Source organism: Anser brachyrhynchus (genome assembly GCF_964034855.1).
Source record: "Anser brachyrhynchus genome assembly, chromosome: 1".
In the NCBI taxonomy this organism is placed as follows: domain Eukaryota; kingdom Metazoa; phylum Chordata; class Aves; order Anseriformes; family Anatidae; genus Anser; species Anser brachyrhynchus.
The window spans coordinates 45,018,860-45,045,735 of record NC_137694.1 but is presented as its reverse complement, the minus strand read 5'-3'; the positions used below and the strand labels follow the sequence as shown (position 1 = coordinate 45,045,735).

At 46.9% G+C, this 26,876-nt stretch overlaps 8 protein-coding genes across 8 annotated transcripts; 3 read left to right on the top strand and 5 right to left on the bottom strand.

Moving 5' to 3' along the window:
* Positions 1 to 6,838: 6,838 nt before the first annotated feature.
* On the top strand, positions 6,839 to 7,478 carry LOC308196340 (histone H4). The gene has a single exon (XM_080595223.1). The coding sequence runs from the start codon at positions 6,854 to 6,856 to the stop codon at positions 7,163 to 7,165; it is 312 nt and encodes a 103-aa protein (XP_080451349.1). The 5' UTR covers positions 6,839 to 6,853; the 3' UTR covers positions 7,166 to 7,478.
* A 1,070-nt stretch (positions 7,479 to 8,548) lies between these two features.
* Positions 8,549 to 9,081, top strand: LOC308196322 (histone H3.2). The gene has a single exon (XM_080595186.1). The coding sequence runs from the start codon at positions 8,598 to 8,600 to the stop codon at positions 9,006 to 9,008; it is 411 nt and encodes a 136-aa protein (XP_080451312.1). The 5' UTR covers positions 8,549 to 8,597; the 3' UTR covers positions 9,009 to 9,081.
* A 3,672-nt stretch (positions 9,082 to 12,753) lies between these two features.
* On the bottom strand, positions 12,754 to 13,279 carry LOC308196321 (histone H3.2). Its single transcript, XM_080595185.1, has one exon. The coding sequence runs from the start codon at positions 13,244 to 13,246 to the stop codon at positions 12,836 to 12,838; it is 411 nt and encodes a 136-aa protein (XP_080451311.1). The 5' UTR covers positions 13,247 to 13,279; the 3' UTR covers positions 12,754 to 12,835.
* A 1,127-nt stretch (positions 13,280 to 14,406) lies between these two features.
* Positions 14,407 to 15,294, bottom strand: LOC308196346 (histone H4). The gene has a single exon (XM_080595235.1). It carries the CDS (start codon positions 15,251 to 15,253, stop codon positions 14,942 to 14,944), a length of 312 nt encoding a protein of 103 aa, XP_080451361.1. The 5' UTR covers positions 15,254 to 15,294; the 3' UTR covers positions 14,407 to 14,941.
* A 2,921-nt stretch (positions 15,295 to 18,215) lies between these two features.
* LOC308196320 (histone H1.03-like) lies at positions 18,216 to 18,978 on the bottom strand. The gene has a single exon (XM_080595184.1). The coding sequence runs from the start codon at positions 18,935 to 18,937 to the stop codon at positions 18,278 to 18,280; it is 660 nt and encodes a 219-aa protein (XP_080451310.1). The 5' UTR covers positions 18,938 to 18,978; the 3' UTR covers positions 18,216 to 18,277.
* Positions 18,979 to 23,780: 4,802 nt separating this feature from the next.
* Positions 23,781 to 24,257, top strand: LOC308196306 (histone H4). Its single transcript, XM_080595113.1, has one exon. The coding sequence runs from the start codon at positions 23,821 to 23,823 to the stop codon at positions 24,130 to 24,132; it is 312 nt and encodes a 103-aa protein (XP_080451239.1). The 5' UTR covers positions 23,781 to 23,820; the 3' UTR covers positions 24,133 to 24,257.
* A 260-nt stretch (positions 24,258 to 24,517) lies between these two features.
* On the bottom strand, positions 24,518 to 25,584 carry LOC308196299 (histone H2A type 2-C). The gene has a single exon (XM_080595100.1). It carries the CDS (start codon positions 25,521 to 25,523, stop codon positions 25,134 to 25,136), a length of 390 nt encoding a protein of 129 aa, XP_080451226.1. The 5' UTR covers positions 25,524 to 25,584; the 3' UTR covers positions 24,518 to 25,133.
* Positions 25,585 to 26,142: 558 nt separating this feature from the next.
* LOC308196281 (histone H3.2) lies at positions 26,143 to 26,681 on the bottom strand. The gene has a single exon (XM_080595077.1). It carries the CDS (start codon positions 26,639 to 26,641, stop codon positions 26,231 to 26,233), a length of 411 nt encoding a protein of 136 aa, XP_080451203.1. The 5' UTR covers positions 26,642 to 26,681; the 3' UTR covers positions 26,143 to 26,230.
* Positions 26,682 to 26,876: the final 195 nt, after the last annotated feature.

Sequence of the window (26,876 nt, the reverse complement as noted above, 5' to 3'; positions counted from 1 at the left end):
CATGAACAAAGCCTCAAATCTCCTTGTCTGCCTGGAAAACAACAGTAAGTCATCAATATGTCCTTTCTGACTTTTGAAAGCCTGTGGAACAGAAATGTGGAAACGTAACCACGTTTTATTTCTACCTTCCCTTCACTGAGACTGAAAATTACTATTAATACTTTGTTTTGTTTTCAGTAGAAGAAAAAGATGAAGCAGGTAAATAAAGGCAAGAAAAAATACTAGGGGCCTATCTACAAAAGTGTGGAGATGTAACCCTATCCATAGCTCTCATTAAGTGCCTGGAAAGGGGGCAAAAAAAAAAAAAAGTAGCTGAGACTATGCCTGATGCTATTTTCCCAAATGCACAAAACAGTGCCTTTTTGTGTGTTTGTGTGTGAGTCACATTGCAAATACTAATTTCAGTGTCAGAGATGTAAATTGAAACTAGGTCATCAATATAGAAAATCTAAATCTTACCCTTTCAATGGCAGTGAGGTTGTGCATGTTCTTAGGTGTCATTTCCTAAGATATCAAAGGTAGTTTTAACCTTTCATGCTGAGTGAAAGGAAATAGGAAGCTCACCTGTGATAATACTCAGTTCTGTTCCTTACCTAGTTGACCACTCTTACTCTTACGATCCCTAAAGAGTATGGGCAAGAGCTAAGCTGCAAGGCTACATACCTTGGGATAGGAATAACTCTTTGACATCGAGTTGTACTAGTTACCAGGTCAGCCAAATTCGAGGAAGATATAAACCTGCTCTGCTCCAAAATTAACTTTAGAAAGATTCTCAGTAGAGAATGGAATATTTCTCAATCACTGCCTAATACATTACAGATTTTCCCTCCATTTCAATTTTACCCAATTTTGGAAGTTTTTGTAAGCACAAAAAATATTATAAGTGAAACTACTAATCAGGACAACTTTGTCTAATACAAAACAAACATGTACATGCAGTGGGTACAAATTTATATTTGAATACTTATGATTGTCATTTATGAAATTAAAATGTTGTGTCAAAAAGACTCCTGCAAGGGTCTATCCTAGGCATGGTATAATTTTATTATTGATTTGAATTATAGTCTACAGTGCACAACTAGAGGTGTTATGGGTGTCAACAAGCTAAAAAATGCTAGAATGATGTGGTACAGGTTATGAAGTGAAAAAATTCTTATAAATTGGAGACACTGTCTTCCCAAATGTGAAATTCACTTGGAAAAAAATATATCAGTTTTATAAATATTGGGCAATAGTAGTTGACTAGTACTTGAGTAGATCTGTATCTTTAGGTTATACCTATAACCTGAAGTTATGTACTTGTAACTTGACAATGAACCAACTATTTTATTAGGTATTAAGGATAAAACACATGATTATATGTGTAGTGAGTATACAGTGATTGTATCTGCATCACAGATGAAGAAGATCTTCCGTTGTAGTCAGGACTGGTATAGTCTCATTGTGTGTTTTATGCCTAGCTTTTAGTACAGAACATCAGGGAATAAGAAATGGAAAATAAGGAAAAAAAATAATAAAAAACACAAAAGAAAGCAACAGTAACTATCAGAAGTCTAAGAAGTATTCTCTTATACAAAGGCACACACAATTGCAGGTGCCTGTCTCAAAGAGAAGGCTGAAAACCTGAAATTCCTTCTTGCACACCTAAAATATTAAGAGGAGGGGCATTATCTTTGCTGAGTGTACATTGTGGGAAGTACAAGACAATGTTATTTGCTGCAGCAAGTCAGATGAACGGAAATAATTTCTAATACAGAGTAGAGTGACACACTGGAAAATGTAGCTTGGGAGGACTGTGAAGTGTCCAAGAATCATTGACACTGAGCAACTGTCAGAAATAAAAGGGGTGCAATTAACTGTTGATAATGGGTGGAGGGCAACAAATAAATCCTGATGTCTAGATATTGGTGATTAGCACAGAATTATACAGCAGAGAAAATCTGTGTGTGCAAGGGAAGAGTGCACTACACTTTGCAATTAGTAACATTTTTGGAACAATCTTCCACAGCATTTTCGTTTGGGATCTGAGGGAGTATGGGCAGGATCAGCAGGCCATTAGATGTTTGAAAATTGGCTGTTGCACGGGGTCAAAGCACTGCAGTTAACAACTCAATGTCTGTGGACACTCATAAAGCAGAAGAAATTCCCAGGGCTTAATACTTGGTATAATTTGGTGTTTTCAGTAATAACCTGGATGATAAGACAGAATGTTCCCATAGCTTGTGTGGTAGACGCTAAGTTAGGTGGAGGGTAGAGAGACAAAAGTAAGATATTTGGTTCCAAGGGACTTTAATAAACTTGAAGATTGTGCCAAGGTAATTTTCATGCAGTTTGTCAAAAAAAACGCAAAGCAGAACAGATACTTGCATCAGCATGGTCTGGGAAATGACTGGCTTGAGCCCTCCTGCAAAGGACCTGTGGCTTAGGGTCATCTTTCCCAAGTACTGGGTGACAGGGTGCTTAAAGGGAAGCCTTTTGCTGTGTCCAGAGCCTAAGAATAAATAACATTCTGTAAGCAGCTGGGGTTTCAAAAAAAAAAAAAAGGCAAAAAAAACCAAAAAACCACCCACCGCCCACATCTGGGTTTCCAACCAAAATATTAAAGAGACAACGACAAAAGCACAGCAGTATTGTCTGGAGACACTGACACGATGCATACCACCATTTTACATACTTGGCTTCCTCCAAAAACAGACAGCCCAAGACAAAATTCAAGACATATCTACAGGCATGCCTACAGTAGATTCATTTCTTGGAAAACTATGCCCCAGAATGACTGCTAGGATTGAACAGTACTTTAGCTGCTTTTAAATATTTACAACTGCATGGGAGTTGGCAGAGTTCAGCAAGAAAACTTACTGCCCAGTGCAGCTCTGCAGGATCCCAGGCAAGGGAAAAAAATTAAGTCTCTGCTATGTAGGAAACTTCATGCTTACAATGTATTAATGAAAGTTTTCTCTAGTTTAAACAATGGTCAATATATCAGGAGACCTGTGCTGCTTCAAACACCAATTTAGAAAACAAAGTAAGAATTTGAGAGAAGCAGTTAAGTATCAGCAGAGTTGTTGAGCAGGTGGTTGGCTGCCCCTCACCTGAATATAGGAACAGATATGCATGGTGTGCTCCAGAGCTTTGACTTCCATCGACCACCCTGCTCCTGGAAAACCACTTGAAGCAACTGTTGGTGAGATATGACTGGGCTCAATCCTTTGTTTTCTTCCTGGAAGAAGCCCCGAGCCCAGGGAGGACAACATGGATGGGTAAGGTTGTACCTGTCCCCAGTCTCAACTTATTGTCCGGTCCCTTCTCTGCTGTTTCCTAAAACAGCTTCATGTGAGGAACTAGGTACGCTAATATCTTCCCAACTCCCCAGTACTGGTCGAGGAGCTCCTCCAGCCTTTCTTCATAGAGGTATTCAGCTACACCAGCTATTCAGTTAACCTGCCAGCACCAGCCCATGCCTAGGTAGCCTGGGGCAATTGCCAGGCTGCAATCACAAGTGGACGTCTCCTAAGACTGTAGAATCATAGAATCATACAAACACAAGGTTGGAAATGACCTACAAGATCATCTAGTCCAACCGTCCTCCTATCACCAATACTACCCACTAGGCTATTATATAGTGTAGTGACAGGGGAAAGAGGTACCTCTATATTTCAGCTAGCCTGCAGCTGGTGTATGGTGCGATGGGGTCAAGGCCCATGGAAGCCTTCTCCTTACAAGGAGATTCACTACTCCAGAGGCATGCTAGTCTGACCATGAACTTCAGTCCTGAGAGGTGTTATGTCGTTGTGTGTGAGAAACACCCTACGAAGTGTGTTTTTGTAATTCTAGCACAAACAGTCCTACCTGGGCCTCCGAAGGCTCGTAACCTGTAGAAAGACTACACAAGCTGCAGGTCTCCCCATTTTCTTCAAGGTGTCCTTGTTTTCTCCCAGCTTTTGCACCCCAGACTTCATTCTTTTTCTTGACTGGTGGTTGTTTTGGCTGAATCTTGGGGTTGTTAGCGCAGCATACAGGATATTTTTTGGTTTGCTATAATTTGAATTTTTGGTCCAAATTGAAAAGAGTTTCAGACTATCTACCATGGCATCAGCACCAAAGTGTGTTCCTTCATTCTTGCTTTGCCAATTATTTAAATCTGCCCCTAAGGTGGTCCCAAATAATGTGGGGCTATTCTTGAATTCTTGTGTTAGTACTGTCCAGCGTATTTGAGTCATTTTTCCTGTTGTGGGATTTTCCCATTCAAAAGCAAATGTAGTCTGGCTATCAGGCTCCAGGCGTATACAAAAGAAGCCATCTTTAAGATCCAATATTGTGAAATAAGAGTCTTTTTCAGATAGTGTTGTTAGAAGGGTATATGGGTTTTGAACTACAGGGTGGATGTCTTTGGTTATTTTGTTTATAGCTCGCAAATCTTGCACAAATCTGTATTCACTGCCCTTTTATTTATTTATTTATTTATTTTTTCCAGCAGTATTGGGGTGTTGAAGCTAGATTGGCATTCATGGATTAGTCCATAAGATAAGAAATTGTTTATCAGAGGCTCCAGCCCCTTCCTTGCTGTAAGGAAGTTGTTATATCCCAGTTGTTATAAACCTTGTAGACTTTGTCGATCATATAGGATTAATTGCTGATATTGTTCTATTAATCGCTGACCCCTGCTAGTATTTGGGTCCCACTTAGGATCTTTTGTAACAGGTAATAGTTCTTCTACATCCTCTCTCAGGTACAAGTTCTTTGTTTCTGCCTGAGCTTTTTCTACAACTATTCTCTTTTCTTCTACAGTCAACAATGTATTTAACAGGGCTTGCATATCCACCCAGTTAGGGTTATGAGAAATCATAATATTTTATAACAACTGACACATTTCTGTTGGATTCTCCCTGTAAGGCCCAACAGAGTGTTTCCAGGTTAACAAATCCAATGTTGTAAACAGAACATGAACAAAAAGAGATTCTCCTCCTGGTCCCACTTTCTATCTTAACAGAGCCTGGATAACTGGTCCTGGCCCTACCCTTTGTCCCGAGCTTTGTCACGAGCTACAGGCCTCCCTATTTTCTTCAAGGTTTCCTTGTTTGATTGTTTTCCAGCTTTGGGACTACACATTCACAGCTACTAGTTTGAAAACTATAGACACTTTTCTAGAAGTTTATTTGTATGTGTTCATACCATAGGAAGTCTAACTTTTTTTTCCTTTTCCTAATATTGATCTAAGAGTTGATGCTTGGAATGATTTTTCCATTTCACTAATGATATTAGTTTTATTTTTAAGGTCAGGATTAAATTAAAAACTGTGTATTCTAATTACTTACTCTGAAGTTATCAATGCATACATAAAACCCTCCAGCCTTATCAAATAGTGCGAAACACATATGAAAAACTACATTAGTTAACTAGAGGGTGAAAAAAAAAAAAAAAAAACAAAAAAAACCACAAACAGAATATAAGTGTGGCAGTCAAAATCTTACAAATGGAAACCAAAAAATCCAGAGTACCTATAACATGCATAGATAGCAAGTGTTGCCAACACACCAGAGTCATTTGCTTCTGTCTCACAGAATTAAATCAGTCTTGATTCTGTCTTGTTGTGAATCTTTCCTTAGTATGCATTTGTACAAAACATTAAAAAATGTTAAATGATCTTGCAAGAGCACTGTCACTACTAAGTATTGGCTGATGTTGGGGAGCAGAAGTGAAAGCCTTCTGAAATGTCTTCTGTTGCTAGCAAGGCACTACTAAATGAAATAAAGACAGTATGACCTATCAAACAAACAAAAACCTTACACGGTACTGGAATCTTCCTTTAGGTTAGTAACAGCAGAAAATGCCCAAGCTTGTTTAGTGTTTTGTGTCTTGACAGGAACTGAAGCAAGCATAATACTTGCAATCATAATAATGAATACATATATACATTTTTATTTTTATTTTTATTTTTTAAAGCCCCAGTATTGTACTCACATTGCCTGTTAACTCCTCCCAAGTAGAGAAAGGAGGTATTAATAAGACTACAGCAAATCTACAGGAATTTAGATTATACCACTATATCTAACATTACTTGGTACCTCTAGAACAGCAAGCACAGTTGGTATAGCTTAGATAAAAACTGTGAATGCTTCTACTAGGTGTAGTATAGCACTTGATTAGAAGGTTTCAGTGACGGATGGTTCACATAGGAAGACAGGAAAAACAAAGATAATTTCCCTGCTTTTTATTATACTGCTTTTCTGTGGTAATGCATATTAGGAGAAATAAAAAAGTAAAAAAAAAGAAAAAATTTAACTTAGTAGTAATAATGGAAGTATGATAAAAGATAAGAAAAAAAGTGCTCAAATTAGTAAGTGCAAATGAGCAAAGGAAATATAGGTGATCACCTAATACAAGTATAAATAAATAAATAAAAGATTCAATTCTGTCTTCTGTGTGCATATAGACTCAAACTTACTTATGTAAAAATGGGGAAAGAGTATCACAGTCGCCTTTATAGAAGCGAGAGCTGGAAACCAAAAGGCAAAAGCAATATTTTAGAAAATCTGTCAGCACAAATATCGTGAAAAATCCTCCAAAGTACAAAGCCAGTCTGGCATGATATCGAAATATTAAAACTTTTGAAAAAAAGTTCATCAACCTGTAAATATAAACAAAATAAACCAGTAAACGAACAACAGGAAAAAATTAATAGTTCAAAATAACTTAAACAAACCTCAGTCAGTGAGAGAGACTAGAAAGCAAAAAAGGCGGGAACCCCGCCCCTTGCCTGCGCAGTCCCCAACCAGGTCGGACCCCGCGCTATAAAGGGCGCGGCGCGGCAGCGGGCCGCTCACAGCTCGGCTCAGGCAGCAGCGGCAGCGCCATGTCAGGCAGAGGCAAGGGCGGGAAGGGGCTCGGCAAGGGGGGCGCCAAGCGGCACCGCAAGGTGCTGCGCGACAACATCCAGGGCATCACCAAGCCGGCCATCCGGCGCCTGGCGCGGCGCGGCGGCGTCAAGCGCATCTCGGGGCTCATCTACGAGGAGACGCGCGGCGTGCTCAAGGTGTTCCTGGAGAACGTGATCCGCGACGCCGTCACCTACACCGAGCACGCCAAGCGCAAGACGGTCACGGCCATGGACGTGGTCTACGCCCTCAAGCGCCAGGGACGCACCCTCTACGGCTTCGGCGGCTAAAGCGCGCAGGCAGCTCTCGGACCTTCTCGACACACCCCAAAGGCTCTTTTAAGAGCCGCCCACCTATTTCTGAGAAGAGCTGTGTTGCTTTAGACATAGTAAAAGAAAGTACCATGTATCTATATTTTGTTCAAAGTTGCTATTTTAATTCATAATTTATTTGCTAAGGAGCCTTAAGCGAAAGTATACTTAAGGACCCAATTATTGGTTATTTTCATAATAAGCAAGTTAATTCTGAAGTGGACAAGAGAGTATACCGTGTAATTGATTTCCCTTTCATCAGTGTAACGGAAATCTTAAGGTTAGGATTGGCTTATTTTCTGAAAAATACATCGAATATAAAAGGGAAGCCCCCTGAACTTACTGCTCCAGGCTGTTGAACTAGCCTGGGAGTAGGTCTGCGCTGCCTAGCAGAGGCCTCCTGTGCAGGGCAGTTGTTTTCAAACGCTGAGTAAACAAAGAGCGGATGTAGGCAGCTATTTATATTTAAATCACCCTGCTCCCTGCGCTGCCTTACAGCAAATGGAAGTGTGCCGGGGGCAGAGGGGTGCTGGAGGAGGGGGAGGGGACATATGCCCACAGCTGCTCGTCCCCTGAACACCTCATAAACTTGCAAATACTGGAATGACCCCAGGTGTCCGAACGTATTTTTGAGAAATTATCCCCAAACGCTCTGTATGTCCAGTGTTTTAAAACTTGTAAAGTCTCTTCTTTCAAGGCAATGCCTGAGCAATTCCGTGCATCCAGTTTTCATCACTGCTCTTCATTCCACCCGAAAACCCCTCCCTGTTTCAGGATCTCTCCCGGCTGGGGAACGTAGCACAGAAATAAGCGTGATTATTATAGCAAGCTTCATAGTAATCTCTATGCTAAAAAAATTCCGTGTGTTCAAAACCTCATTCCTTGGATTAGAGCATCTTCAATTACAGTTTATATCGGTTGGAAGGCATCTAGCACACACGATGCGGTATTAATTTATACCAGCCAAGGATTAAGTTCTCTTCGTGAGAAAGGATCTGTTACACGGGAAAATCTGCAGCACGCTTCATGTTCAGAGCTCGGTTCCAAGTGAATTGAAAGAAAAGGAACGTGAATCTCCCATGCCCTTGAGAAAGCGCAACAACTCCTTTCCCGCGGACCGCTACAGGTCTCCATTTTGGAGATACAACGCGGCGATCTCCTTCCGCAAGCAACAGACGCAGCTGAAAGCAGCAGCGGCGAGCCCGAGGAGGGGGAGGGCAGGCGCCGCCGGCCGGTTGGCGAAGAGGCGCGCTTCCGAGGCGGGCTTTTTGAATTTGAAAGCACCCAATGGGACCGGAGCATTCCTGCCAGCCAATCGAGGAGCGGGGCACGCTATAAGAGCGGCCGCGGAGCCGCAGCGCTCCCGTCGCACGGCTCCCCTCGGCAGCGGCGGCTCGGTGCCTGGCGGGCGATGGCGCGCACGAAGCAGACGGCGCGTAAGTCGACGGGCGGGAAGGCGCCCCGCAAGCAGCTGGCCACCAAGGCGGCCCGCAAGAGCGCGCCGGCCACGGGCGGCGTGAAGAAGCCGCACCGCTACCGGCCCGGCACGGTGGCGCTGCGCGAGATCCGGCGCTACCAGAAGTCGACGGAGCTGCTGATCCGCAAGCTGCCCTTCCAGCGGCTGGTGCGCGAGATCGCGCAGGACTTCAAGACCGACCTGCGCTTCCAGAGCTCGGCCGTGATGGCGCTGCAGGAGGCGAGCGAGGCCTACCTGGTGGGGCTGTTCGAGGACACCAACCTGTGCGCCATCCACGCCAAGCGCGTCACCATCATGCCCAAGGACATCCAGCTCGCCCGCCGCATCCGCGGGGAGCGCGCCTGAGGCTCCTGCGCCAGCCTCCTGCTCCTTGATCCTCAACTTCATCCCTGCACCCTAAAGGCTCTTTTAAGAGCCACCACTTTGCCACTCGGGAGAGCTGTGACACTCCTTTACGTGATACTTGAATATGACAAAATCCTTAAGTTCTTAGAAGGTATTGTAAATTTTAGACTGTTTTATATGTACTACTAAACCTTCCCTTTAGTTAGCTTCCCCACCCTGTACTCTGCAGTTCGTTACCGACAGTCCAGATAGAAAAGCGTTTATAAATGTTTCTAAGGAGTATCCCGTTGGGTTTTTAAGCAAACAGCGTTATGTGCTGTTATAGTTGAAGGGCTTGGAAATATATCTGTTCGGCTACACTGAAGAAGAAACAGAAAATCAGCAAATGAGATCTTCATTAAACATGTTGAGAACTATACTGTTCATTTAAAAAAAAAAAAAGTAAAAAGATTGGCAGTTTTATTGTCCCCTGCACTCTTTTCTATTTTTAAGGAACATGGAAGGCAGGATCTGTGTTAGGATATCGAAGATTAACATTACATATATTTTTTTTAAAATTAAAGAAATTGATACAAATATACTCGGTCACTTAAGACTTTAATAAGGAAGTAGGACTGTCAGATATCTTAAGTTTCACATGAATAAAAAACGCTTCTAAAGAAATCCTTATGTTAGGGTTAATAGGAAATTCAAGCAAATGAATCTATTTGCTCTTTATATTCTAAATGTTGTTTGCCTGACTTGGAGAAATCCGGCTGGAGTACTGTAAAACAGCGAGACTGGGAAAGCTAGAGACAAGCTAGAGACAAACTAGAAGCTGGAGGATGCTCCTGGGAAGTGTAGTTGCCCCCCTGCCCCTCTCCTTGCCCGTCTCCCACCCCCCCACCACCCCCCCTGCCCTTCGCAAAGAGGAAGCGCTGGCACAGGGGAAATATTTCTGGTACATTCGGACCAAAAGAGCTAGGGGAGGGGAAGCAGCTGCCAAGCCTTTGGGGCTCTGTTAGAGGCCTGTAGGAAACATCTTTAAACGGCTTTGAGAATTGAGGATAAGAGTTTGTATTTGATTCTAAAAAGAAGGTAGAGTCAGAAGAGGAATACAATGTGAGGTCAACATTTACTATAATTTAGTTAGTTTTAGTACAAGATTTTTGTAGACAGGAAATTACAGTTGGCCTGTAGTTCATTTTCATTTCCCAGTTTATCTTGTCTAGTCTTTCAGTCTCTATTTAACATCTCAGAGAAGTTACAATTTCTTTTCATTCACAAATAAAACATTCAGATTCCTGTGATTTTGATTCTTATGGCATCTTTTCCTCTGCCTTTGATCACGCAGTCCGGCCTATCCAATACGCTGCTGTAAATGTTATCATCCAAATTGGTCTGAAATGAAAATTTAGCTATTTGAGGATGGCATCTGGGGAACTCTGTGGTAAGTTTCACAGGGCATGTTTCAGAAACACTACATAGGACATAAAACACCCAATACAAGAAATATTCTCAACATTATTGTAGATATGAAAGGGATAGAGACTAGAAAACAGCATTTTTTTTTATTTTCTGTGAAGGTCACGTGGAGGGTAGCAGTACATACATACAGACATACGTATCTTATATGTAGACATGAATGTACATACACATACATATATTTATGCTTTTCCTTCACTCAGTATCTATCTACCGTTCTCTCTTTCCAAATTCCCTATGTCTCAGAACCACCTGGATTATCCTATCTGGTTTTACTATTTGAGGTTCTGATCTATTCTGCTATATTGATTAAAAAAATGAAAGAATCTACTCTATCTTTTTGCACATTAACACTTGCACAATAAGGGGTGAAAATTTGCTTAAATGGAAGTGCTTGGGCTAGAGTAACATACAGACTGTGCCCATGATTGTAATTTAAAAGGAATTATTATTAATTGTAATTTAAAAGGAACTATGTATCTGACTATAAGACTTTGGACAATAGGCTACATCCCGTTTGTTCTTCTTGTTCCATGTTGGCAGGAGATTCTTCGCTGAAATGACTTAAATTTGTAGCGAAGTACCACTTTGAGGATAGCAAAGGTTAAAATGGCAAAACAGGCAGCCTTGTTATGTATGTATCTAAATAAAGGGGAAGATCATGGTGTGAACAAAAATTCCCTTGCTGCAACAAACACTGCTGCCTATGTAAAGTGCCATGCCTGGGCACGGTGTGGAGCCTGCACTGATAGTTGTCCATGGAATCTAATTGCTACAGCAAATGTGGAAATTTTTCATCTTGACTGATGATTAATTAATATGTTGTCTGTGTTCCCAGGTCATGTATCTGCAGTATCTGGCAAAATTGCTCCAAAAAGACTAGGTAGGTATGATGAGTTAGCAGGACAGAACTTGAAGTAAAACAGTGCAGCATTTTTGTTTGTTTGTTTGTTTGTTTTCCTTCTGGTGAATGTTAAATATGCTCTAGAAGAACAGAAATACAAATAAGAAGTCAGGCTATGCTTCTGTCACCTGAATTTTGAGAGAACATGGACCTTTTATTCACTTCCAGATTGTAAATTAAATATTTCTTCTCACTTCATGATGGCACGATAATGAGAAATGTTTGTTATGACTTACCATAAAGCTTCAATTCCAAAAACTGCCAATATATTTTTTCGTATCCTTTGAGTTTCTTTTACTTTGACTGAATATGACTTTAGAAACGTTATTACATTATTTACACATAAATAGGGGTGAAATCTATGTTATATATATAAATATATACACACACATTCTGTTCCTAACATGTAAAAATCAAAAAACAGAATAGCTCCTCCGTCCATTCCATTTATCGTTTGGTAATTTTTCATCTCTTTACTTCATTCACAACCTAACTTCAAACTAAGGACAAGAAGATAATAAATGTGTTGGGGGACTTTTGTTATTTTTGGTGGGGGGGGGGGAGCACAAGAAGGAAAGAATCCACAACCTCATTCTGGGCAGATTGCTACAGTCAGTGTATGTTGCCATCTTCTTTTCTCATCCTTTGGAGTGTTCTCTCTGAGACTGTAAGGCACAGCAAGTATGTCTAAGAGAAAGTGTGCAAATACCACTCAGCATCTTCTAAGTGCAACAGGTGACTGCTCTGACAAGGGAGCACCCTTTGCTCCTGGCACATGTTCAGTGCCATCCCAGGTTTAGTGTCATACCACAGGTAATGAATGGGAGCTTTCGCAAACAAGGGAGGAGGGGAAAATGTTTTTCAAATTAATAGGAGAAACTCCTATTTCTCTGTTACAAATCCAAAGCTTAATACAAGGCCTGTGTATGTGTCAGTGAAGATTTGAGCAAAGGCAAGTCCTTAATATCGGAGATGTTCTTAACTGAGAAAGCCATGTATACATACTTCCACGCTACCACTACCTGCTATTTAATCCTAGAATTCTAATGCTGCTCAATATTTTTTCTGACTCTTTAAGAGCACCTATCTTTTCATTAATACGTATGGAAGTGCAAGTTCAAGCAGATAAGATATGCTGATTATTGGAAAAATATACAATCTTCACTCTACGATTTTTATAAACCTCTTAATAAAACAGAAATCCTCAGCACCTCAAAATACTTGGGAAATACATATCTATATGGGCAATAACTGAACAAGAATCTGGAGGAGCTGGGGCCTCAAACCTAATGCTGCAGTCTGGAAAAAAAATATTGAAAGTTATTATTTCTGAAAACTATTTAAGAACAGTGCTACAGCTCTTTTTATTGTGCATGGAGTGGCTCTTAAAAGAGCCTTTGGGTCTGAGTGCAGCCTCCTCTGCCGGAGCAGAAGAAGGGGGAAGGGCTGGGCAGGAGCCTCAGGCGCGCTCCCCGCGGATGCGGCGGGCGAGCTGGATGTCCTTGGGCATGATGGTGACGCGCTTGGCGTGGATGGCGCACAGGTTGGTGTCCTCGAAGAGCCCCACCAGGTAGGCCTCGCTCGCCTCCTGCAGCGCCATCACGGCCGAGCTCTGGAAGCGCAGGTCGGTCTTGAAGTCCTGCGCGATCTCGCGCACCAGCCGCTGGAAGGGCAGCTTGCGGATCAGCAGCTCCGTCGACTTCTGGTAGCGCCGGATCTCGCGCAGCGCCACCGTGCCGGGCCGGTAGCGGTGCGGCTTCTTCACGCCGCCCGTGGCCGGCGCGCTCTTGCGGGCCGCCTTGGTGGCCAGCTGCTTGCGGGGCGCCTTCCCGCCCGTCGACTTACGCGCCGTCTGCTTCGTGCGCGCCATCGCCCGCCACTGATGGATCAGCCTCTGCGAACAGGGGACTGCAGCCGGCTGCGGAGCGCCGCAATTTATAGAGCCGGCCCATCGCTGATTGGACGAGAGGAGCGCCAACCCCATTGGGTACCTTGAGAATCCCGGCCCGGGCCCAAGGAAGGCGGATGCTCCGCTGCCTGCCCTGCCCCCCCTTCCCCCCGAGTTACGGCGCCCTCCGTGTTCGCAGCAGGCGGGGGAGGGGGCGCATTTCAGACACAGCGCTCACGTCGCTTTTGCTTCTCTGGCTTTCCCTCTCTCCCAGATTCCTGACAGATTAAGAGCCGTGTGGAGGCTCGAAGAAGATGCAGTTTTATATAAATTAGTTTAACAGTTTATTTTGGTAAGCTGATTACAAAATAATTATCATTATCATTATCATACTACTACTACTAACACTATTTTATACATCCCCCTCTTACAGTAACAGGCACACCAACCCCACAGCCTCAAAGAAAAATCCCCTAATTCCCCAAACAGAGAGAAACGCATAAGAAATCCTATACTTGCCACAGCTATAAATTTGCATTATGCTACGAGCTGTAACAATCAAGATGAGTCTTTTCAGTTACTTATCTTACATCATTTACTTGTTGCTAAAGAAAGTTAACATGAGATCATAAGCATTGTCAGCTAAAATCTTGACTGAGAAATTTTAGACAAGGGACATATTGGTGTAATGAAAAGCACTTTGGAATAAAGACTGATTTGTTTTGGCTTTACTCCTCTGGTGAGAGCTTAATTTGTAAGAAACCCAGAAGTGACCATGAGCATCTACTGACACCCATTTGTGAGTGGACATTTATAACCAATATTTTTATATAACTATAAAAGAAGTTTTGTCTGTTTTTTACATTTGATCTTCCTCTATGATGAAAAGAATAAAACATTAAGTCTTCCTGGACATCTCAGTTGGGAAGGAGAGCTGTATAATGACAGGAGCCTGTGGACAAATATCCTTCTGATAGAATAACTAAAGGATAGGGATAATTTTTTAAGATGTGTTGCCAGATACATGAGGGAGAAAGTTGAACTAAAATATTTTTTAAAAAGTACTTTTTAAAAAAAAATCTGTATTAAATACCTACACTTGAAAGGGACTTAAAAATAATTCACAAGGAACTGAGACCAGATTACATTAAGAAAATTTATTTAGAAATATTATCAGAAAGGTAACATTCATATGGGACAAGTTTTCATTTTTTTCATGAGTTTCCCCTTTTTCTCTAAACGTAGATAACTTATGTTCAGCTATAAGAAAAGATTGTAAGGATTAATATATTGAATAGTATTCTAGATTATGCATAGTTCTGTGAAAAGGAAACATTTGTGATTAGCAAATCATTGTTTTGGTCACAAAGCACACTAAGTTTTAGCGGCGTGCTCAGCATTCACAGGGGAATTAAAAAACAGAAGAAAAAAAATTTTTTGCAGCACAAGCAACTTTGTAATTAATATTGGGAAGGGAAAACATGAAACCACCATTACCATAAGGTCTTCAGAAACAGTAACTGACAATAGAAAGATGCTATTAAGAGACAGAAGCTTCAGCAAACAGCCCTTTCGAACAACACACGCAATGTCACAGCTCTTTCTGAAGACAAGGTGGGCGGCTCTTAAAAGAGCCTTTGGGGTGTGTCGAGAGGGTCCGAGAGCTGCCTGCGCGCTTTAGCCGCCGAAGCCGTAGAGGGTGCGTCCCTGGCGCTTGAGGGCGTAGACCACGTCCATGGCCGTGACCGTCTTGCGCTTGGCGTGCTCGGTGTAGGTGACGGCGTCGCGGATCACGTTCTCCAGGAACACCTTGAGCACGCCGCGCGTCTCCTCGTAGATGAGCCCCGAGATGCGCTTGACGCCGCCACGCCGCGCCAGGCGCCGGATGGCCGGCTTGGTGATGCCCTGGATGTTGTCGCGCAGCACCTTGCGGTGCCGCTTGGCGCCCCCCTTGCCGAGCCCCTTCCCGCCCTTGCCTCTGCCGGACATGGCGCTGCCGCTGCTGCCTGAGCCGAGCTGTGAGCGGCCCGCTGCCGCGCCGCGCCCTTTATAGCGCGGGGTCCGACCTGGTTGGGGACTGCGCAGGCAAGGGGCGGGGCCTGGGGTTCGCTCCCGCCGAATCTCCCTGCCGTGGCTTTAGCGAGGCCCGGTAGCACAAAAATGGGGGGTTCGAGAGACTTGTCCTTCCTGGGGCTCAAGCTTTGACGCTACGTTCGGATTTTTGGTGTGTGGTCTTTTTTTTCTTTTTCTTTTTTTTTTTTTTTTCCAGATTAAAAAGGTATCGGGTAAGATATACCTATAGAAGTTTTTATTTTTCCTCTTTTTTTCCTCCCCTAAATCTGCTACGTCACGCTCAGTTGAAACTAAAATCTCTGTCATATAAGGGTATCCTGGTTACTGCAACTCTGAAATTTCTCTTTCACTTGTAATTTTTATTTTAAAATATGGGTACGTATTTTATACTGGAATTTAACCTCTTCGATTAATTTTCCAGTAGCATTGATTCTTATATATGGATGTAGTATTTTAAAAAGCTGCTCCTCGGGTTTTTTTAATGGAGTGTCTTGCAGCAAAATCTGTCCAATAGCATTTCTAAGAATTTTTTCCTCCTCCTTGAATTTCTTTCTAATCTCTATTTCCTGCCTTTTCTGAACGTTCGCTCAATGAAAGTTTAACAACAAAAAATGTATGTTAAACGAGAGAGTTTAATTTTATTTACTGCATTTTATTATTTTTTATGAGTAAATGTTTTCTTTAGACAAATACTTGCATAATATTTTCCATTCCTATGGTAGTTTAAACACCAATTTAGCCATTTTTAAAGTAGGTTGAAAGATTAAAGAGCTAAAAAGCAAGGTGTTTTTACCCTTAGGGGGAAGGTATTCACTTCTTACTTTGCTTTCTTTTGGGGTGGAAAATCTGCTGCGGTATTACTGTTGCAAGGAGTGTTTAACAAAGATCTCGGCGACCGACATTAAGTAGCTGGCTTTCAATCTAAAAAGGATCATGTGAAATAGATGTTTCCATTATTGAGTGTTTGCTGCCCTCTCATGGACGTTTTTTTAAATCCCCCTCCTTTCAAGCTGAGAGGCTTCATAAAATGTATCCTTCCATAAAGGTAACCCATCACATTAATCTATGAACAATATACATTTTCGGCCTTTGAAACGTTGCTTTCACATGCTTCTTACCACCACCACTGCCCCCATTCTCTCTCACTGCACAGCTTTTTGTTTGACCGTACCCAGCTAAACTCCACTCCTTTTTAACCCGGTGTAGGCAGCTGAAGAATCGCATCGGACCCAGTCTCATCGGGTCAGTGTCAGCAGTAGGGTGAAACACTCCAAAAATTAGTTGGTGTGACACCCGACAGCCTTCACTTACGGTAACCACAAGAGCGTGTTAGGCACACCTCCACTCCAGAGGCAGATGCATCTCAGCTCAATAATTTGAGCTGTCAGGGTGCAGGGACGTGGCCCGAAAATCTTAGGGGAAGAAAAAAAAAATAAAAAAATGTGATGTGTATGCAGGTTTGTACGTTATGTAGAGGAAGAGGCAATTTCAAACAAGGGCCAAAATGTCAGCTGTATTCTAGGTGGACATACAGAAGAAGCATAAGAGAAGCGTTTCAGGAAAATGTCTTTATTTTAAGGCACCTTCCGCAACCGCAAATAGGGAAGGGTCTGTTTTGTATTCATTCCCTTGTAGCACAGGGACTTAGAACGTTTACTTATTGTTTTTTTCAACAACACGGTAATCAGGTCTCAATTTCTTCTCTAAACCGCAGAGACCCCCTTTTGGGGTAATCGCTTCGGATTTACGAGCTACTGACTTGAGATCAACTGTTTTTGTTGAGAGCTGAGCAGATAATTCTACGAAATTCTTCCTTCTTCCTTCTGCTGGGGAAACGCTGATACCAGAGCCATGACTAGAAGCGAGGAAACAGCTTTCCCGTCCCATCCCTTTTCCTTTCTCCTGCCACCAAGCACCCAGCCGCAGCTAAGGAGAGGGAAAGCATCCCTTGAATGCGGTAATGGCGGCGGGAGGAGGGCACGGTCAAATCGCCGGGAAGAGGCGGCGGCTGCAGAAGGGGGAGCGGGGGCGATGTTGGGGGGCAGGCGGGGGACGCTCCGACCCCCCGCGGGTTCCGACAGCGCCCGGAGCCGCCTCCCCTGGCGAAACGAGCCCCTGGCTCCCGGCCAAGGACTGAGACCAGCGGCTCTAAGGGACAAAAGCCTCAACCGGAGAGCGGGGATACGGGCAGCTCGGGGGTACGGGCAGCTCAAGGGGCGGCACGGAACACCCCCGTGCCGCCCGGAGCCCCCTCACCCTACGACTTCCAGGGGGGGCAGAATTAGACTGGGAGTGAAAAAGCCCGCAGCGGTGAGGCAGGCTCGTAGCAGGAAACTCATAAACCTCTTCCTCCGAGGGAAGAACGTAAGTCCCCGCCTGTCGGATTAGAGACGGGGCGTCTGTTTAACCCGAAAACTCCCGTGCACCAGAAAAGCCCGAGAGGCGCAGCCAATCTACAAGCAGCGCGGGATTTTCGAAACCGGCACGGATCCAGGGGCGCGGGCGGGAGAGGCCCCGAGCGCGGCCCCCCCCCGGCGCAGTGCCCGGGCTGATGAGGGAGGGAGCAGCGGCTGCGAGAGCTGCCTCCCGCCACCGGCCGGGTCGCTGAGCGCTGCCCGAAACCCAGCGTGTCCGGGATCGTACCCGGGGGGCTTCCCGCGGCAGCCCTGGGGCTTTTCGCACAGCGCCCGGCAGCAGCGAGCGGCGCCGCGCTCTGCTGGAGCCGCCCGCGGAGAACAAGGACGCGGAAGGAAGCAGTTGTGTGCACCGTTATCTGAGGGACTGCCAGCAACAGTAGCGGCAGAGAACGGGAGTTACAACGACAACCACATATAAAAAAGTAAGAAACAGTGTTTCAGCTCTTTTGCGGAAAAGTTGGGTGGCTCTTAAAAGAGCCGTTGGGGGTTGTCTGCAAGGCAGACGGGAGTTTTTTAGGACCGTTTACTTCTTCTTGGGAGCCGCCTTCTTTGCTTTAGCCGCTTTCGGCTTGGCCACTTTGGGCTTGGCAGCTTTGGGCTTCACCGCCTTTGCCGGACTCTTTGCTGCCGCTGCCTTTTTGGGCTTGGCAGCCTTGGTCGCCTTCTTGGGGCTCTTGGCAACCTTCTTGGTGGCAGCAGCCGCCGGCTTCTTGGCTTTCTTGGGGCTCTTCTTCACCGCCGGCTTCTTGGCGGCGCTGGCGGGCTTCTTGGCCGCCGGCTTCTTGGGCTTGGCCGCGGCCGCCCGCTTCTTGGGCGCCTTCTCCTTCACCTCGCCGGGCTTCTTGCTGAGGCGGAAGGAGCCGGAGGCGCCGGTGCCCTTGGTCTGCACCAGGGTGCCCTTGCTGACAAGGCTCTTGAGCCCCAGCTTGATGCGGCTGTTGCTCTTCTCCACATCGTATCCACCAGCGGCCAGCGCCTTCTTGAGCGCGGCGAGGGAGAGCCCCTTGCGCTCCTTGGAGGCGGCCACGGCCTTGGTGATCAGCTCGGTGACGCTGGGGCCCGCGGGCTTGCGCGCCTTGGAGCCGCCCGCCGCCTTCTTCGGCTTCTTGGCGGGGGTTGCCTTGGCCGGAGCCGGAGGAGCGGCGGCGACATCGGGCGCAGCGACGGGAGCGGTCTCGGCCATGTCGCCTCCTGCGGAGCCGGCGGAGCAATGGCGCGCCCGCTGCCGCCGCCCCCTTTATAGCAGCGCCGCGCGCGCTGATTGGTGCGGCCCGGCCCGGCCCCGCCGCTTTCCGCCACCTCCCCCGGGCGCGTTCCCCTCCCGGAGTCTCCGCCCGTGCTCCTCACCGGCAGGGCGGGGGGCGCGGGTGCCGCCGGCTGCCGGCGTTTCCCGTTGGAAGGAGGAGAGGCGAGCGACCCGAGAGGCCCCGCGGCGCGGGGCCGTTCCTACCCAGGGCGAGGGAAAGTTTGGCTTTGTCTTTTACGTTAAAACCCGCCCAGCGCCGCGCCGGCCCGGCCCGCGGGGCATCCCGCGCTCTGGGAGGTCCCCTCCAGAGCAGGGCCGACACCGGAGCGGTTCCAAGGGCTGGACGCCGCGCGGAGCGGGGATAACGCCGAGGAAGTAACGCAGCGGGGCCCCCCCGTGCGGGTGCGGGAGCTCAGCGGCCCTCCGGCCGCCCCCGCGTCTGGCAGGAGCCGGGGCTCCAGCAGCGTGCGGGAAAGCCGGCGTTACATTGCGCCCGCCTGGGTGTGAAGCGGGGCAAAGCACCGCTGCGCCTCTCTGAGGGCTGATGTTCCTGGGAATGTGCTTTCGATACAGCCTTCGGGGGGCTGCTTCCGTCTGCTGAATTCGGGAGTCAGCATACTTGCTATTGCAGTACACCGCCTTTTAATCTTAAAACGTAAGAAGTGTGTCCTGTGTATCGCAAATTATTAACATTCCTTGAAAAGCAGAATCTGGGGCGTAGTGAAAATCTGACCTGAGCGGTGAGGTAAAGCTACAAATCCTTCCCTTGGAGAGTGCGATCAGGGCCCTTTATTATGCAGAACTGATTTCCCTGTTCTAATGAGGGAATGTTGATGGTTAAGTGGATTGCTTTGCTGACAGCATCCGATGACTTGCCGCTTTGATCTTTTTAGAAGAAAGATAGCTTTTTACACCATTTCAAGAGGTCTCTTTCTCCTCGACAGTGGCAGCTCCATATCCAAACAAACAAACAAACAAAAAATTCTCAGTTTCTGCCTTCAAGCCTTCAAAATTTTCCCCTCCTTTATAATGGCATGTTGCCTATTTTTTTTTTTAATATGAAACATTTAACAGCCTGCCTGCGATAAAATTGTCAATCTGCCACTCAAAACAGCAGAGCAGATCTATCCAGGCCTACAAGAAATTGTAACAAGTAAATCAAATGACTGTACAGCATGGAATTCCAGAAGCCCGGGGCTGGAAAAATATACAAATACATTGTCTTGAGTCTCCATGTTACTTTCAGGATGTGTCATGTTCTTTTCTATTTACACATGTTTACGTGAAACTGCATGTCCCCAAGAAATAACAGTAACTATATCCTGAGAGTAACTTCTGCTAAATGAAAGAAGATGGGAATATCGTATGACCCTTCTGAACATTTTTTAATAATTGTATTTTCTTAAAGTCACTCGAAGCAAATCATGTGGAATCCCTACACCATGGTATGGACTTGAATTATTCAGTAATTTAATATGTGTATTTTTTATTTTATTTTTCTCTATTTGGAGGTGAAATGAATGAAGAAATACATGGCTATGTGAGGTGTCCCAGAGAATGCAGATCAGCCTGTAAAACAAAGGTAAATATGTCTTTTGAATGATCTGGCTGTGATAACAAGCAAGACAGAAATGCTAGGTATGAGGTTGCAGTATTGAGTATCGTATGAACACAGAAACTGAAAAATAATTTTTATGCCCATTTTATCTGGTGGTTATTTCTTAAAATTCAGGGAATTAAGTTCCTCAGTGACATTATTGAAGACCGTCTTGCAAGCAGTTCTGACACTCTGAGGAAAAGATTTTTCTAAACTAGTAGCAGTGACCCCATTGTAACAATGAATGTAGATATCAAGTCCTCACAGAGACAGAGGAGCTAAGAACTCTCTAGTTCATTAACATTTGCACACGTGTGTTTTTCTTTCTTGCTCACTTTCTAGCTGTCTTTCTGTTCAAACTTATTACATTAAATGGCAGCTTTCTGTCAATTCTCTGGACTTGTACAGTAAACAATATTGTCATCCTTATCAGTCTTTGAAAGATTCTTAATAAACTTCACCATAAATTGTGGCTTATTGGCTGTAGTTCATGGCAAGATATGCACAAGAAAATGTTCCAAAGAGCCTGTATTCTACATTTGAAGGAAATTTCAAAATCACATTGTTCTTCATACAACAGAACTTGCCTTATTATCAGGAAAACTTATTATTTTTAAATCACAGAAATGCCATTAAAATCCAGATGAAACCTACTTCCCTGTCTTCTAGCCTTTTTCACTATCACTCTTGGAGGACTGAAACATTGCTACTGAGGAAACAGAAGCTGCTCCAATGGGCTGGAACTTCTAATTTTTTTCTTTCTCCTGTGTGGAGCAAGAACAGTTTCTGATAAAGCATTAGACCAAATGTCTGCAGCTGAAGCTGACACAGCGTCACAAGAGTGGAAATGATAAGAAGGAACAATTTTTGCTTAGTCAACAGTATAGGTCTAGGAATAAGGATTGGCTAGAAAGAATTGTTTTTCAGTTCTCAAATTCCCAAAGCTGACTGAAGAATAAGGTGACTTACAGCACTTTTCTAAATATCAGATTAGAGCTCCATCCAGAATTGCAGAGTTAGGACGTGAATGGGGCCATCTTGCCCACAGGCAGCTAGCAGTTATTGCCCTTTGGAAACTCCAGTTATGACACAAGCAAAGTTTGAGTGTAATAGTGAGGGAAGCCAAGGATGCTTGGGGAAAATCCTAATGCACTTGGAATGTCTTTTATTTTCCCAGAAGTGGCAAAAGCAGTAAATGGAGTTCCCCAACACTACTGATACCAGTAAGCCTAATTCCTTCTATGGTATAATCAGTCAAGCTCTTTTGCGGCCGACTGCAGCCCAAGCCTAGGTATTTCTGCACTAAAAGGAGTGCCTCTCTAGTTCAATGCCTATTAGTTCACTGCTTTAGTTTGACTATTTAATAAACAAACAAACAAATTAATAAATGTAATTGCAACATAAAAACTTAACAAGAATTAATTTTTCTACTATATTAACACAAAATATTATTTGGATCTTCTGCTAAGATACAGAGACAGAAATTTGTCCTATAATTCTTGAAGCTCCTCTTCTCCTTTAACACCATGACTGATGAAACCTTTAAATGATCATTTGCATAAAAGAACTATTTACTTAAAATCTAGTAATCACAACTATGAGACCTGACATTGGAATCAGAGAAAGCTTTCAAGAGAGCTTCCATCCAGTTCTTGAAGCTTGGAATTCATGAATAATACCCCGAAATTCAGGGGACAGTGGATTTCTGTAATCTCAAATAGGCCCCCTACTGCTTTGCTATTTTGTGAAGATTTTAACCCTTGCACTTATGAATAGATTGACAGGTGAATACTTCAGCATATACTGAAGTGGAAACAGTAGGGAAAAGTAGCAAGGTGATACATAAGTGAGTGGAAATATATTTCAGAAAGGTGTGAAATAAGATGTGCATGAAGTACTGCTTTCTAAGGCTCCAATATTTGAAAGAGTTTAGGCAGATAAACAAGAACAAAGGAGAAGGCAGACCTTTTGAAGTGATTTCTACTGTTTATTGCTTCTGTGTGTAACCTTTTGACATTCATCTTACAGCTGATGACCACGTTTCACATCTTCAACTCTGGTCTTCACAAGAGGTTGACTTTGTGTTTGCAACCTATAAATAATATTTTCACCCTCACATAAAAGTATTAATGCACTAATAAAACCTCTCTGGTCTCTGTAGTAATAGTCTATGTTGATGATTTATGAAGGTGAAGCTAAGAAGAGTATTGCAAGAACAAGTAAAAATGGAGATAATTTAAGAGAACAGGGAACAGTGATCATTAAGAAAATATGCAAGAAACGCATCCAGAATTTACACAGGTACTTAAAAGGATATTTGCTATAGTTGGCCTATTCTTTTTATAAATTATTTTAAAAATATATTAGTTGTAAGCTATAAAAGCACCAAAAGAACTATAGATGAAAAGTTCAAGGATTTTCTGCAATGTACAAATGAAGAAAAGAAATCAAAAATCTGTAAGATCTGCAATCCGTCTTACAAATAAAACTTACTCAAGAGCTACAGGGTAATTTACACCCAAGGGTAGATATGTTAATAATGAAGAAGCTGTGATGCTTCTTCAAATGAAGATTTGGAGACAAAAGAAGTAATAAACAAAATACTCATGATAACTACGAAAAAAGATCAGCAGAACCAAAAAAAATCAATACATGCTCCAGAACCTGTTTTTCTCATCAAATCTAAAAAGTTTCGGAATCTACTGATGAAAACGAACTCACGCCCAGCAGATGGCAGAAGACAACAAGCCAGGCAGAGGCAGAGGAGCGAAGCTCCCGCACCGCTCGAAGCCGCTGTCCAGGGACGAGCCCGGGGCCCGACGGATCGCCCCGAGGGGCCGCCACCGGCTCCCTGCGCAGGGGCGTACTGGGACGCAGTCCGGCGAGGCACGGAGAAGGCAGCACGCCGACATCGGCGGCGCGCTCGGCCCCGGAGCGAAAGAAGGCCGGAGCGCCGCCGCCCCGCCCGGAGCCGCCGGGGCTTGGGGGGCGCGGCCGAGGCGGGGCCGGGGCCGGGGCCGGGGCCGCGGCGGGGCCGGGGAGGTGCCGGAGAGCGGCGGCGGAGGGCGAAGGCCCCGCCCCGCCCGCAGGAGGGGACGCGTCGCCGGCACCGCCCCCGCCTCGCGCCCGCCCCTGCTTCCAACCAGGTCGGACCCCGCGCTATAAAGGGCGCGGCGCGGCAGCGGGCCGCTCACAGCTCGGCTCAGGCAGCAGCGGCAGCGCCATGTCCGGCAGAGGCAAGGGCGGGAAGGGGCTCGGCAAGGGGGGCGCCAAGCGGCACCGCAAGGTGCTGCGCGACAACATCCAGGGCATCACCAAGCCGGCCATCCGGCGCCTGGCGCGGCGCGGCGGCGTCAAGCGCATCTCGGGGCTCATCTACGAGGAGACGCGCGGCGTGCTCAAGGTGTTCCTGGAGAACGTGATCCGCGACGCCGTCACCTACACCGAGCACGCCAAGCGCAAGACGGTCACGGCCATGGACGTGGTCTACGCCCTCAAGCGCCAGGGACGCACCCTCTACGGCTTCGGCGGCTAAAGCGCGCAGGCAGCTCTCGGACCCTCTCGACACACCCCAAAGGCTCTTTTAAGAGCCGCCCACCTTGTCTTCAGAAAGAGCTGTGTCGCCCTTACTGGTTTTTGTGAAGCTTTAGCTGTGCAGAATTCTGTTCGATTTTCTTGTCACTCATCCCACCGATGTTTTGGTGCCTAGCACCGGATTGATTTGTCGCAGTGCTTGAGGCTGTTACTTTGCTGTTACGTTGTTACCCTTCCCACTTCCCTTGCTGGGCCGCTTGTTACCTGAGAGCGCTGTACGGGCCGGTGGCTCTTCTGAGGGAGGCACCCCCCCGCCCCTACTAAGAACAAGCCTGCAAAGTGCTGGGGGCGAACTCCAACTCTCCCACGGCTGTAGCCGCGTCCGGAAAAGCCGCGAGCGAAGGGGCCCCGAGCCCCTGGCTCTAGCGACCAAGGTGGGGGGGGTGGAGGTATCTGCCTTGTCAAGCGCCATGAGGGCGCAGGGGAGCCGGTTCTTTCCTCCCATTGACTCTACAGCCCACAGAGAAAAAGCGCAGCGACCACGCGCGCTGGGCTCGCTTCAGCACGCAGAGTCCGGCAGCCACGGGGCCGGGCCGTGACTCCCGCAGCGAGTGGGTTGAGCGCCCTCGCCCTTTGAAAAGCCCGCGGGGGGCAGCCACAGGCTCCAGCCCCTCCTGCACCCCGGGCGGCTCAACTCGAGCCCGGCTCGCCGGAGCTGGCGGTGCCTGGGCTCAGAGCGCTGCTCCGGGAGGCAAGTGCAGGGCCCACGAGGAACGGCCGGGGCTGCTCGGCCGCAGCCGAGCTCGCCCATGTGGAGCCTGGGCCCGGGTGCAGGGGAAGTGTCCCACACACTTCTAGCCAGAAGGGAGAGTTCCCTCTCCCCCTCTCCCTCCTCTACCCCTTCAGCTGGAGCGTCTCAAGCTCTTTCTCGAGGCTGTGGGTGGCTCTGAAAAGAGCCTTTGGGTTTTACTGGTCTGCTCCAGGCCTGCCTCCGGGACCTCTTTACTTGCTCTTCGCCTTGTGGCTTTCGGTCTTCTTGGGCAGCAGCACGGCCTGGATGTTGGGCAGCACCCCGCCCTGCGCGATGGTGACCTTGCCCAGCAGCTTGTTGAGCTCCTCGTCGTTGCGGATGGCCAGCTGCAGGTGGCGGGGGATGATGCGCGTCTTCTTGTTGTCGCGGGCCGCGTTGCCCGCCAGCTCCAGGATCTCGGCCGTCAGGTACTCCAGCACGGCCGCCAGGTACACCGGGGCGCCGGCGCCCACCCGCTCCGCGTAGTTGCCCTTGCGCAGCAGCCGGTGCACGCGGCCCACGGGGAACTGCAGCCCGGCCCGCGACGAGCGCGACTTGGCCTTGGCCCGCGCCTTCCCGCCCTGCTTCCCGCGCCCAGACATCGCCGATCGCTCGCTGCACGCACACGCCTGTCCAACCGCCCTCTGCGGGTGAATTACCCGCGCCCTGCGGCCCGCCCTTATATCGCTTCCCTTTGCGCGGCCCGCGCCTCCTGATAGGCCGCGGCGCTCCCGGGGAGCGCGCAGCCAATGGCCGAGCGAATCTCGCCCTGACCAATCGCCACGGCCCAGCGACCCTTCCCGCCCCACCTCTCCTTCTCGGCCCAGCCAATGACGCCGCTCTTCGCAGCGGGCGGCTCCGCTCCGATCGCGGTGCGAATGCCCGCTGCCGGCCGCCGCTGCCCGCTCCCGCGCCGCCCCCGTCCTCCTCGTCCCTTTTGTCAGCGCTCCTTTGTCCTACGGCAGCTCGGCCGCTGAGGCGGGTGGGGGAGGAGGGCAGACCTGGAGGGGGACTTCAGTACGGGGGCGGGGCGGGCTGTCTGGGCGGGTGCCTCCCAGCGGGTGCGGAGAGATCCGGCAAAGGAAACGTGCTACTCCGTGTTTGTACTTATTAATAACCAATTTATAAACTACTTTCAGAAGGGTAGTCTGTTTTACCCAATACCTATACCTTAAAGTAAGGTTTAGTACTGAATTAAGTTCCAATAGAGTGCCACAGCTCTTTTGATTGTTTATGTATTGGCTCTTAAAAGAGCCTTTGGGATGATGATAATTTCTTCTCCAAGTGAGTTTTTGTGGCTTAAAACTGCTTATGCACGCTCCCCGCGGATGCGGCGGGCGAGCTGGATGTCCTTGGGCATGATGGTGACGCGCTTGGCGTGGATGGCGCACAGGTTGGTGTCCTCGAAGAGCCCCACCAGGTAGGCCTCGCTCGCCTCCTGCAGCGCCATCACGGCCGAGCTCTGGAAGCGCAGGTCGGTCTTGAAGTCCTGCGCGATCTCGCGCACCAGCCGCTGGAAGGGCAGCTTGCGGATCAGCAGCTCCGTCGACTTCTGGTAGCGCCGGATCTCGCGCAGCGCCACCGTGCCGGGCCGGTAGCGGTGCGGCTTCTTCACGCCGCCCGTGGCCGGCGCGCTCTTGCGGGCCGCCTTGGTGGCCAGCTGCTTGCGGGGCGCCTTCCCGCCCGTCGACTTACGCGCCGTCTGCTTCGTGCGCGCCATCACCAATAAGATGTACACTCAGTGAAGCAATCAAGGGAAGTAAGAGCGCGCCTGCACACTGCCTGTATATATAGCAGCGTTCCCAGCTCTGATAGGCGGATACGTAAACGCGTAATCTCATTGGTGGATTCTAATTTTAAATTTACCGCCTTTGGGACGGACCACGCACTGGTTTGGTCTTTGTTCTTTCCATGCATTTAGTCACGCGGACAGTTTCTTATACACAGTAACAACT

What these genes read in the sequence shown, in the direction of transcription:
- LOC308196320 (XM_080595184.1), bottom strand. Translation starts at nt 18,937, where the DNA reads ATGGCCGAGACCGCTCCCGTCGCTGCGCCCGATGTCGCCGCCGCTCCT.
- LOC308196322 (XM_080595186.1), top strand. Translation starts at nt 8,598, where the DNA reads ATGGCGCGCACGAAGCAGACGGCGCGTAAGTCGACGGGCGGGAAGGCG.
- LOC308196306 (XM_080595113.1), top strand. Translation starts at nt 23,821, where the DNA reads ATGTCCGGCAGAGGCAAGGGCGGGAAGGGGCTCGGCAAGGGGGGCGCC.
- LOC308196346 (XM_080595235.1), bottom strand. Translation starts at nt 15,253, where the DNA reads ATGTCCGGCAGAGGCAAGGGCGGGAAGGGGCTCGGCAAGGGGGGCGCC.
- LOC308196299 (XM_080595100.1), bottom strand. Translation starts at nt 25,523, where the DNA reads ATGTCTGGGCGCGGGAAGCAGGGCGGGAAGGCGCGGGCCAAGGCCAAG.
- LOC308196281 (XM_080595077.1), bottom strand. Translation starts at nt 26,641, where the DNA reads ATGGCGCGCACGAAGCAGACGGCGCGTAAGTCGACGGGCGGGAAGGCG.
- LOC308196321 (XM_080595185.1), bottom strand. Translation starts at nt 13,246, where the DNA reads ATGGCGCGCACGAAGCAGACGGCGCGTAAGTCGACGGGCGGGAAGGCG.
- LOC308196340 (XM_080595223.1), top strand. Translation starts at nt 6,854, where the DNA reads ATGTCAGGCAGAGGCAAGGGCGGGAAGGGGCTCGGCAAGGGGGGCGCC.